This window comes from Papio anubis, chromosome 7, assembly GCF_008728515.1.
Source record: "Papio anubis isolate 15944 chromosome 7, Panubis1.0, whole genome shotgun sequence".
Lineage (NCBI taxonomy): Eukaryota > Metazoa > Chordata > Mammalia > Primates > Cercopithecidae > Papio > Papio anubis.
The window spans coordinates 18,632,665-18,645,498 of record NC_044982.1 but is presented as its reverse complement, the minus strand read 5'-3'; the positions used below and the strand labels follow the sequence as shown (position 1 = coordinate 18,645,498).

Here is a 12,834-nt window from a genome sequence, read left to right as displayed (position 1 = left end):
AAATTGAACAACCTGTTCCTGAATGACTCCTAAGTAAATAATGTAATTAAGGCAGAAATCAAGAAGTTCTTTGAAACCAATGAGAACAAAGAGAACATACCAGAATCTCTGGGACACAGCTAAAGCAGTATTAAGAGGGAAATTTATACCACTAAATGCCCACATCAGAAAGTGAGAAAGATCTCAAACTGACAACCTAACATCACAATTAAAGGAGCCAGAGAAACGAGCAAACTAATCCAAAAACTAGCAGAAGACAAGAAATAACTAAGATCAGAGAAGAATTTAAGAAGATACACGAAAAGCCCTCCAAAAAATCAATAAATCAAGGAGCTAGTTTTTTGAAAAAATTAACAAAATACATAGACCACTAGCTAGACTAATAAAGAAGAAAAGAGGGAAGAATCAAACAGACACAATAAAAAATGATAAAGGGATATCACCACTGACCCCATAGAAATACAAACTACCATCACAGAATACTATAAACACTTCTAGGCAAATAAACTAGAAAATCTAGAAGAAATGGATAAATTTCTGGACACATATACCCTCCCAACACTAAACTAGGAGGAAGTCGAATCCCTGAATAGACCAATAACAAGTTTTGAAATTGAGGCACTAATTAATAGCCTACCAACAAAAAAAGCCCAGGACCAGATGGATTCACAGTCAAATTCTACCAGAGGTACAAAGAGGAGCTGGTATCATTCCTTCTGAAACTATTCCAAATAATTGAAAAGGAGAGACTCCTCCCTAACTCACTGTATGATGCGTCATCCTGATACCAAAAACTGGGAAGAGACACAACAAAAAAAGAAAACTTCAGGCCAATATCCCTGATGAACATCAACAGGAAAATCATCAATAAAATACTGGCAAACCGAAACCAGCAGCACATCAAAAAACTTATCCACCACGATAAAGTCGGCTTCATCCCTGGGATGCGAGGCTGGTTCAACATATGCAAATCGATAAACATAATCCTCACATAAACAGAACCAAAGACAAAAACCACATGATAATAGATGCAGAAAGGGGCTTTCATAAAATTCAACATCCCTTCATGTTAAAAACTCTCAATAAACTAGGTATTGCTGGAACATATCTCAAAATAAGAATAGCTATTTATGACAAACTCACAGCCAATATCATATTGAATGGGAAAAAGCTGGAAGCATTCCCTTTGAAAACCGACACCAAGGCAAGGATACCCTCTCTCAACACTCCCATTCAACATAGTATCAGAAGTTCTGGCCAGGGCAATCATGCAAGAGAAAGAAATAAAGGGTATTCAGATAGGAGGAGAGGACGTCTAATTGTCTCTGTTTGCAGATAACATGATTCTAAATTTAGAAAACCCATCATCTCAGCCCAAAAACTCCTTAAGCTGATAAGCAACTTTAGCAAAGTCTCAGGATACAAAATCAATGTGCAAAAATCACAAGCATTCCTTTACACCAACAACAGACAGGCAGAGAGCCAAATCATGAATGAACTCTCATTCACAATTGCTACACAGAGAATAAAATACCTAGGAATACAGCTAACAAGGGATGAGAAGGATCTCTTCAAGGAGAACTACAAACCACTGCTCGAGGAAATAAGAGAGGACACAAACAAATGGAAAAACATTCCATCCTCATGGACAGGAAGACTCAATATCGTGAAATGCTCATACTGCCCAAAGTAATTTATACATTCAATGCTATTCCCACCAAACTACCATTGACACTTTTCACAGAATTAGAAAAAACTACTTTAAATTTAGTCTGAAATCAAAGAAGACCCCGTATAGCCAAGAAAATCCTAAGCAAAAAGAACAAAGCTGGAAGCATCAGGCTAGCTGACATCAAATTATACTACAAGGCTACGGTAACCAAAACAGCATGGTACTGGTACCAAAACAGATATATAGACCAATGGAACAGAACAGAGACCTCAGAAATAGCACCACACATCTACAACCATCTGATCTTCAACAAACCTGACAAAAATAAGCAGTGGGAAAAGGATCTCCTACTCAATAAATGGTGCTGGGAAAACTGACTAGCCATATGCAGAAAACTGAAACTGGACCCCTTCCTTACACCTTTACAAAAATTAACTCAAGATGAATTAAAGACTTAAAAGTAAAACCCAAACCATAAAAACCCTAGAAGAAAATCTAGGCAATACCACTGAGGACATATGCATGGGCAAAGACTGCATGATGAAAATGCCAAAAGCAATTGCAAAAAAGCCAAAATTGACAAATGGGATCTAATTAAACTAAAGAGCTTCTGCGCAGCAAAAGAAATTATCATCACAGTGAACAGGCAACCTACAGAATAAGAGAACATTTTTGCGGTCTACCCATCTGACAAAGGTCTAATATCCAGAATTTACAAAGAACTTAAACAAATATACAAGAAACAAACAAACAACTCCATCAAAAAGTGGGCAAAGAATATGAACAGACACTACTCAAAAGAAGACATTTATGCACCCAACAAACATGAACAAAAGCTCAACATCACTGATCATTAGAGAAATGCAAATCAAAACCACAATGAGATACCATCTCGTGTCAGTCAAAATAAAAATATTAAAAAGTCAAGAAACAATAGATGCAGGAAAGGCTGTGGAGAAATAGAAGCGCTTTTACACTGTTGGTGTGAATGTAAATTAGTTCAACCATTGTGGAAGGCAGTGTGGTGATTCCTCAAGGATCTAGAACCAGAAATACCATTTGACCCAGCAATGCCATTACTGGGTATACACCCAGAGGAATATAAATCATTCTACTATAAAGACACATGCACATGTTAAGTTTATTGCAGCACCATTTACAATAGCAAAGATATGGAACCAACCCAAATGTCCATCAACAATAGACTGAATAAAGGAAATGTGATACATATACACCATGGAATACTACGCAGCCATAAAAAAGAATGAGATCATGTACTTTGCAGGGACATGGATGAAGCTGGAAGCCATCATCCTCAGCAAACTAACACGGGAAGAGAAAACCAAACATTGCATGTTCTCACTCATAAGTGGGAGTTGAACAATGAGAACACATGGACATAGGGAGGGGAACAACACATACCAGCGCCTGTTGGGGGGTGTGGGGTGGGAGGTGAGGGGAGGGAACTTAAAGGATGGGTCAGTAGGTGCAGCAAACCAGCATGGCACATGTATACCTATGTAACAAACCTGCACCTTCTGCACATGTATCCCAGAACTTAAAGTAAAATAAAATTTTTTAAAAAGGTGTAACTGCTCATGGATTTGAAGGGTCCATATTAGTCAGATATCAGTTCTTTCCAGATATATCTATAATTTAAATGTAATCAAAATGAAAATTCCATCAGGTTCTTTGTAGAAAAAGAGAAAATAATTTTCAAAACATTTAAAAAAAAAAACAAACATGTATCTGGAAGATGTAAAGAGCTCTTATAACTCAATAGAAAAGACAACAGAATTTTTTTTAGATGAGGAAAAGATTTGAATAGATATTACATAAAACAAAGTATATAAATGTCTATTAAGTCCATGACATCTGCTCAACAGCTTTAGTCATCAGAGAAATGTACATACTATACACCCACAATTAAGGGTTAAAATTAAAAAGAACGACAGCACAAGGCACTGACAAGAATGCAGAGTAACTGGAACTTTTAAACATTGCTGATGGAAGTGTAAAACCATACAATCATTTTGGAAAACAGTTAGTAGCTTCTTATAAAGTTAAACATACAATTAACATAAGACCCAGAAATTTCACTCCTCTGTATTCATCTTAAATAGAAATATATTTGACACAAAGATTGTAAATGTGGACAGTTTTAATTGTAATAGCAGAAACTGGTGGGGAGGAAACAAATTGTGGTATATTCATACAATGTGTGAAAACTCTTCAGAAATAAGAAGGAATAAACCACTGAATCACACAACATGAGGACAAATCTCAAATCATTATGCTGACAGAAAGAAACCATTCATAAGAATACATAGTACATGATGCCACTTTCATGATGTTCTGGAACAAAGAAAACTAACCTACAGTGATAGAATTCATATCAATGACTGCCAACAATTGGGAGTGAAAGGAACTGACTGAGCAGGTATACAAGAGAACTTTCTAGAGGGTGATGGAAATATTCTGAAACTTGACTGGAGTGTTGGTTACATGGGTATATCCATTTATCAAAACTCACTGAATTGTATACTTAAAGTGGGAACATTTTATTGTAAATAAATTATGACTCTACAATGTTAGTTTTAAAAATATTAGATATCTCAGCTGGAAATCACTTGGTTTTAACTGAAAAATATTCTCTGTAACCTTATTTATTCTAGTACTTAGCTTCTTGTTTTCAAAAGCAATGTAAAACTTCACTGTAGCTAAGCCTATGTTAGACTCTTACAAATTCCTAAAGAGTAGAATTAGTTCAATGAGTAATTCTTACAAATAATTCTAGATTTACTTTACCCACATGAATAATGGATTTGCTACTTAGAGCCACATTAATGCTTAGTATAAATCATACTACATGATAAACATGCTCACATATATTTAAATATAAACATATTTGGACTTTAAAAAGTAAGTACATCTTAGGAGATGATCCAATTCTGGGAGTTAGCAAATGGCTAAGTGCTCCCCTCCTTCCACACATAAGGAGAGAAATCATTCATTAGCTGTGTGAGTCTGTTACCAGTGCCACATGTGAGGACAGACCACAGCACAGTGAGATGAGGCAGAGGAAATGCCTACAACAGCATTGGCTAGACCAGGCTTTCTTCCTTCTTCCAGCCACCTGGAAAAATGTTCACAGAGAGTTATAGTGGTTACAAGACCAAAACTTGGAATCAAAAGAATTAAATAATGCAAATAACCCAATTAATCTGATAATATCTATTACTGCAGAAATAGCGTTAGAGGTAGTTTATTAAAGAGGCATTTTTTCAATCATTCCACTCATCATATCCTGCATTTCAAAAGTATTATCTTAAAAAGGAAAATTTAAAAAAATACTTTTTAGAGCATAAAACATAACAGGTTGAAGTGGTTTTCAAAAAGCTACTTCCAGTGTTCTTCAGCTTTCTATTATGGCAGCATCATCTTGTGCTGAAGACACTGGCTCATTTGGACACACGGTCAGCATGCATAAATACATCTCCATGATGATCAAGTTACTGCCATGTGCAGGACCGCTTGCAAGTAAGATGAAGAGAGCTACCTTAGTGTTAGCAGCAAGGCTTCGAGGTCTGTACTACTCAAACCACCCCTAAGGGTAGGGCCAATGCACAGTTTGAACATACCAGGTAATGTTAAAGATTCACCAGTTTTCCCCTTGGAATTAATTCTAACAAAATCTTCCAGGATAAATTAAAAATAAATTTCTCTCCCCATTTACTCTTCATTATTTTTAGCCTCGAAAGGCTCATATACTGTTCCAATGAAACAAGAATTGGCTCTGAACCAAAACCAAAAAGAAGGGAAGAAAATCCAGAGTATTCTATGATGCCCTGTAAGTATCAGTGTGTGGCTTCCACATGAAAGTTGTCAAACTGTGCAAATTCAAAGGAGTGAGTTCCAATTGCAGCCCAGCCATTCTTCGGAAAATTCACAGGGATGTCTGTCCACAGAAACTTGTCATTCAGCATGCCAGAGGCAAAACGACCCTAGAGTAGAAAGAAACACATTCCTTGAAACCATATGAAAATGGTCCTCTGAAGTCTGTTTCTTGATCATGTATGGCCCACTACTTAGTGGAGCAAATGTACTTCTCACTCAAGACTTAACCACAGCAAAACACAAATCCACAAGTTTGAGCAAAAGTTTAAAATAAAGAAGAAAACTCCGGGAAGAAATTCTTACCTACCTACTTAAATTGTTCCCAACGTACAAGGAATACCTCAATATTTCCTGTGCTCCATGAAAATGTAAAACCAACAAAAATGCAAAACTTTTCATGCATTATTATAAAGTTTTAGACAAAAGCTCATTAAAATAAAAAAAAACATTATTTATAAGTAGTCACATGTACAAGTGTTGTGGCTAACAGCCACCAACTCTTCAGACATGACTGTGCTGGAGCCAAAACATCTGCTTCTACCTCATTGCTTCTCTAAGGTTTTCATTAAGCAGCCTCTGCCCAGCCAGAAGAAAAATAATTAGCCTTTGCTTTTGTGTTGTGTTGCCATGAACAGAATATCACTTCAAAGCCATATGAAGCTCCTACCCTTAAGCTGAAAAAACAGTAACCATCAGTTAAAGTGATGATGGAGTAGGGTGCAGTGGGTAGAAGAAGGGAGGCATCTATAAGGTGTTACTTACTGGTTACTGACAGTGAAAGAAAAAATTACACCTTCCTCAGAAGCTTGCCATTCTACTTAGCTCAGTGCCTGGCACATGGTAAACAATAAATCTCAGGTCTTATTATCTTTATGATAATACATTTATGAGCATATATTCACAGCATACTAACTACAGCCAATCATTTAAAACTAGCTACTCTCAAAAGGTAAAGAGCTCAAAATTCAAAGCATTGGGCCAAGAACCAGAATAAATCTGCTTTTAAGTCTTGGAAGGATAATGTAATGGACCTTAATGTAGTTCTTTTTATTTTATGCATGGAAACACTGAGGCTTAATAGATTAAAACTCAAAATCACAGATTTTTGCTCCAAGTCACTTAGCTCCAAATTCAGAGCCACATTCCTGTTACTACAGACTTGCACAGCTATCTTCAGCTCTAGAAGTGCTTACTGAACATCTGCTGCTGCCATCAAACACTCAGTATTAACATTGAGCCAAGGGACTCATCTCACAAATCCCATTAAGCACAAAACCTGTCTAAGAGGACCTCATCTCTCCTGCCTCCCCAGGCTTCAGCCACCCCAGCCTCCAGGCTGCTCTTCACACAATGTCAGCTACACCTGCCTTTTGAACCAGCCATGTGGTCTGCTCAAATTGTTCTTCCCATCATTCAGGTCTGTACTCAAGTACCACCCACTCAGTGAGGTCTTTCCTCACCTCCCTGGTTAGAGAATCAGGGTAACAGAGCTACTTTATCTTATGACTCTATTTTTTCTTCATAATCATAAACTTATTTACAAGCTTACTATCTCAGGATAGGGCTCAGCAAACTATGACCTACATGCCAATGACCTTTTTTTTTTTCATAAACAAAATCTTACTGAAACACAACCACATCCATTCATCTACATATTGTCTACAGCTTTTTTCTCACAACAGCAGCAGAACTGGGTGGTGCCAGCAGAGACCACATGGCCCACAAAGTCTAAAATACTTACTCTCTGGCCCTTTACAGAAAAAGTTGCCAACTCCTGTCCTAGAAGAATACATGCTCTAAGACGGCAGGAATCTTGTCTATTTCATTCACTGCTGTATCCCTAGGACTTTGTAGAGTGTATATAGTAGGGGCTTAATAAAAATGTGTTGAATGTAAGAATGTAACACATTTAACCCTCAAGACAACCTCACAGAAGTTATCTGCATTTTACAGATAAGGAAACGGATACTCAAAGAGGTGGGATAACTTGCTAGAAGTCTCAGAATGTGTTAGTGAGGAAATATTAATGCTGTTCTTCTGGTTCCAAACACTCCTACTCGTAAGAATATTAACTTGACTCATTAAGTGCTTACCACATATCAGGTACTATATATATATACATTTTTTTCTCATTGAATCTTCATAAGAAAAGTGTTCTTCATGATACAATGGATGGGAAAATTGAAGCTGCCCAATATAAAATACTTGCAAGTAGAATACAGTACACTTCAAAGTCCATTGTGCAACAGAGCTGGGACACGTCACCTCACAAGTGCTGAGAAGAATTCAACAGGTGGCTGACAGTGACAAAATCCTCACATTAGCTGAAATTTGGAATATGGGCAACATAGAAGATGATGTTTTGTTTTTTTTCATTTATGCAAAGAAGATTTATATGTCAAATACTGTTTAATGCACTGGGAATTTAAGACGAACAAGAAGACAAGGCCCCTGCTCTTATGGAGCTTATATTCTAGTAGGAGGAGATGGACACACACGCACACACACACAAAATGAGAGCTAAAGGATAAGCAGCATGTAAAAATTAAGCCAGGTCAAAGTGACAATGGGTGCCTGACAGACTACTTTACTGCCGATAGTTGGAGAAGACCCTCAGAGTATGTGGCAAAAGTTGAGATTCAAGAGGAAGCAGAATGCCCATAGTTGAAGAAACACAAAATAATAGGAGTAGGGGAATGAGGTGGGTGCAAACTGGCAAAGTCCTATCCATCCTAGTAGCAAGACAAGAGCCAATTTCTAAAAGTAGTGAATCACATTATATTAAAGACACACCAGAAAAAACAGCCAGAATAGTGAGGAGTGGCTGTATCAGAAGTACAGAACACAGAATGGGGGTCAAGAAGAAGGAACAGGATGTGAGGCAGCTGTTTTCAGTAAGTCCTGTTGACATTTTAACCAGGTATGCAAAGTACCTGAAGAAAATTAAGAAAATCTTTTAAATCTCATTCACGATTTCAAAAAAACTCATAAAGTTACTAAAACAAACTTAATCAAAGGTGTGCAAAAATAAAACTGAAGGACCTAGTGGCAAATCTTAATAAATGGTGAAATACAGCATGCTTTTGTTCCTATGTTCTCTCATGGGGAAACACATTATTATTTAAAAAAATGTAATTTTTTCCCAAATTGATGTATAAATTTAATGTAATACCAGCACCATTTTTCAAGTAATTGAAAGTTTGTTTTTTTAAAGTCAAATCGAATAATATATATAGTGAAATAGCAAAGATAATTTTGAAAAAGAAACAATGAGTAAGTTGCCCCACCAGATATCCATTCATGCATTTACCAAGTATTATTTGGACTCTTGCTCTGCCTGGCTGTCAGGCACTTTTCTAGGTGCTACAGAGCCAGCAGTGAGGAATATGGAGAAAGGCCTGTCACTAAAGGAGCTATGTGCTAGTGAAGGGAGTAGGAAAACACATCAACAATCAACAGAATATGTGTGACGTCACTTGGGATAAAACCTTTAGAGAGAAAAAAAGCAACAGAAAGGAGTTAGAGAGTGAGATGGGGCTATGTTTTCTATCAAGTGGTCAGGTAAGAAAACTCTGAAGGAAGCAAGGGAGTAACTGTATCATCAAAGCCTTTAGAATGTTAACACCAATTAGAAGTGTGATTTCGGATAATAATAGACAAACAATAAGGAGAACAGAAAAAAGCTCAGAAACAAGTATATGCATATGTGCTGATTTGTTACATCAAAAAGGTAGCCTTTAAATTATGGGCAAAAGGATAGTCTATTGTAATAAATGATGGCTATCCATTTTTTAAAAAATTATATTCAATACTTCCCCTTAAAATTCACAAATAAATTTCTGATGTATTAAAAACTTACACATAAAAATAAATCCTAAACTTTTTTTAGTTTGGGGTAAAAATGTTCCTAACCTTGAGAAACAAGAAGGCCTTATTTAAAACATGAAACATAAAGGCAATGAATAAAAAGTGAAACATTTGACAGTATCAAAATATAAAACTTATAGTCATCAAAAATACCATAAGCAAAATTAAAATACACAAGATGGGAGAGCATAGTTGTGACATATGTAACAGACAATGGGTTACTATCCAGAATACATATTAAATTCACACAAATTTGCCAGAAAAAGACAACACGATAGAAAAATGAAGAAAGAAAGTGAACAGGCAATTCAGAGAAGAGAAAATACAAATAGCCAATAAACATTACATGTGCAAGCTCCCTAATTATCAAGGAAATACAAATCATATCTATGAGTTTGGAAAAAATCTTCAAATTCAATAATAGTGAATATTATTATAATTGCTATAAAATGGCTACAATTTGGCTAGTGTAATATAGTTAAATAATCTATGCTACATCCAAACAAATCTTCAATATACATTATTATTAATGCTAAAAAAATTAGTGCTGTCATTTTGGTGGTTGAGAGGAGAGAACAAATTCCAAAGTTATTGGAATCTGATTTTTAATTTCTATTGCACCCTAAACAAAACTGTGAGGGAGCTATCTTGGGAGAGACCAGCACATTATACACAAAAATTTCTCTGCACAGCATCCCTTGGAAGCACTGTCAAGCAGTAACTCATGATCACCCAGTGATTCTGAGGAATATTTTTATATTTCTTTTATATTAAAATTAATCTGGTATTTTCTCTGACAAAAAATATTCATGGAAACCAATTTCTAAAAAACTATGCTTATAATTGAAAAGCAAATTATTCTTAACCATCAAACATAAATGTATATGACTTTGCTTACATCTATAAGCTCCATGTATAGTCTTGGTTCAAGCAAACTTGAAAAAATAGTTCAATTATTGACTTTATCAATTATGCCTCAGTTTAAAAAACAAAATCAAATTTTTAAAAAAATAGTGACCTGATAAAGTCAACTGCTGATGTTTCTCACATAGGTTACCCTCACACACATAACCACCCTAGGGATGAGTGGCTTCCCAGCATCAAGGCAGATTCCTTGTCTCTTTTCATTATATGTCACAATTTCCCCCTCCTATTTTATAACAGAAAATTCTAGAAAGGCACAACAAAAGAATATTTTACCTCCAGATCCTCCAATCAGCAATACCTACCTTAATAGTTAATGTGAGTGTATACCATGTTTTTGCTGTAACTTCAACACGTCCTAAAGCATATATAATCCATCCAGCTGTAACACAAAAAGATTATCCTAATAGATATAATTTTGAGATCTCAATCACAGAGTCATTTAATTCAGTGGGGTTCTCAAGTGTCATCTGTATGTAGTAAAGTCAGCCTCAGTAGAGAGCTGTCCCTTCATTCCCAGATCTACAACTGAGTTAAGCCAAAACATTTTTCATTTAGCCATGCATTTAATAGCATATACTGAGATCCTACTCTAAGCTGTATATTATATGTGAGCTCACAACAGAACCAGTGAAATAAACTTAAAAGCCAGTGACAGTATGAGGTGTTAGCATCTATAGTTCAAGTACACATTTATACATGACTGGATTAAATACGGAAGACAAGAGAGAGATAATATAAAATTTCCAACCAGTCAAATTGGTTACATGGTAATAGTATTCACTCAGAGGGAGAAAATAATAAGTTAATTTCTAGAATTACTGTTATTTGAATGCCCATGAGAACCCCAGGATAAAATTTCAAGTAGACAGTTTAAAACAGACAGTGGGGACTGCAGACACAGATTTAAATTCCTACTTCCAGTTTTGCCACTAACTAGCTTTGAGTCATTAGGCAAGTCAATTAACCTCACTGGTTCTCTGTTTTTTATTTCAATATCACTGAGGTAACTTCAGATTGGTAATGTTATGAATATATAACTCTTGTTCTAATATCCTTACTACCTACTTCCTCTTTAATTTTTATTTTATTTATGGAGTCAAAGCAAAGAGCAGCAAACTATAAAAGAGATATTTTTAAATTAAGGTAAGAGGAAAATCAAGAGACTGAGAATCAAGAAAAGTCACCACTAGTAAGGTCTAGTTTCAAAGGAGTGGTGTGTACCAAAACCAATCTGAAGTGGACACAGTTCAATCTGAACATATTTGAAGCACCTATTCTGGATAAAATATCATCCTACCTAACACAAGGGCTGTAAAGATGACTGAGAAAAATCAAGCTATTTTCAAGTATTAACTAAATTCAAAAATGAGATTTTTCCATTTTAAGCAGATCAATCCCTCTCTCTATATTTCTATAAGTACAGCAGCAACATTCTTATACTCCTGCTTTTATTTATGGTGCCTCCTGAGCATTCTCCCCCTGCCACCACTACCTCAGATGGTTTTGATACTATCTATGCAAATCCTATCCTCACAGCCCAGTTCAACCTCACAATACCCTAAAAAGCTTTGTACAATTATTTTCCCTTCCACAGAGTTGCCCCCATCTCTAGGAATTAAATAACTTTCTATAATTGTAAACTATTTGGTATTTGCTTACATCTCTTCCCAATTAGCCGTCCAAACACCTTGGGATGAACTTTTTTATCACTCCCACAAATAACAAGTAGGTGCTCAAAGTAACATAGCCTATAAGTCATATGGTATTAAAAAAAAAAGTCACTTACCTAAATCCCCTGTAACCCTGTAAGATCCATTTGCAAAAATCCAGAAGAAAATTCCTCTGGCACTTCTAATCAAAATACCACCTTTATTTACTCTTCCTGCAATGAACACACCTCCTGTGTCAGGGGTCTCTATGTAAACATCACATTTTATAGTCAGATTCGTCCTGCAAAATAAAACAGTTGACTAATACTCTTAAAATATGCCCTTTGTAACATAGTACAGATATGTCATTTCACAGCACATGCCTCCAAACTTCTAATTGAGGTGAGAATGTGATTTGCTAAGTCTGAGCCTGTAGCAGAGATGGGCTTCAAGAATCTTTATTGACAACAGTTTTAAATGTTACATGACTTAAGTCATTTCATTGCCTATTTAAATGATTACTGGACAATAATAGTTATGATTTTTAAGTTTCCTGAGAAAATATTTTTTTCTATAATAAAACAACTTCTCATCTTAACAATACAATATTTTTAAAAGCCACTATTGTCTATGAACAAATAAAAAGTAAAAAGTTCCACACAATTCTGAGGGAAAATGTTTATTCAAATTTCCAGCAACAAAGAGAGGTAATTAAGACAATGCTAGGAGCCTCTGGGAGAACATAAGCTATTCCAGGGCCAATTTTTACGTTTAAATCCAACAAAACTTTAAAACTCCAGAAGAAAAGATCTAACATTATTT

At 35.7% G+C, this 12,834-nt stretch overlaps 1 protein-coding gene across 5 annotated transcripts in view; it reads right to left on the bottom strand.

Moving 5' to 3' along the window:
* Nucleotides 1–3,815: 3,815 nt before the first annotated feature.
* GALC (galactosylceramidase) overlaps nt 3,816–12,834 on the bottom strand; it is a 58,026-nt gene continuing 49,007 nt past the window's right edge. For 4 of the 5 annotated variants that reach the window (XM_003902135.5, XM_009212081.4, XM_009212079.4 and 1 more), the window contains 3 exons: nt 12,150–12,313; nt 10,666–10,742; nt 3,816–5,676 (listed from right to left, as the gene is read on the bottom strand). In XM_003902135.5, coding sequence (XP_003902184.2) covers nt 5,530–5,676; nt 10,666–10,742; nt 12,150–12,313 — 388 coding nt within the window. In that variant the 3' untranslated portion in view covers nt 3,816–5,529. The other variant, XM_031667927.1, reaches the window with a different exon arrangement.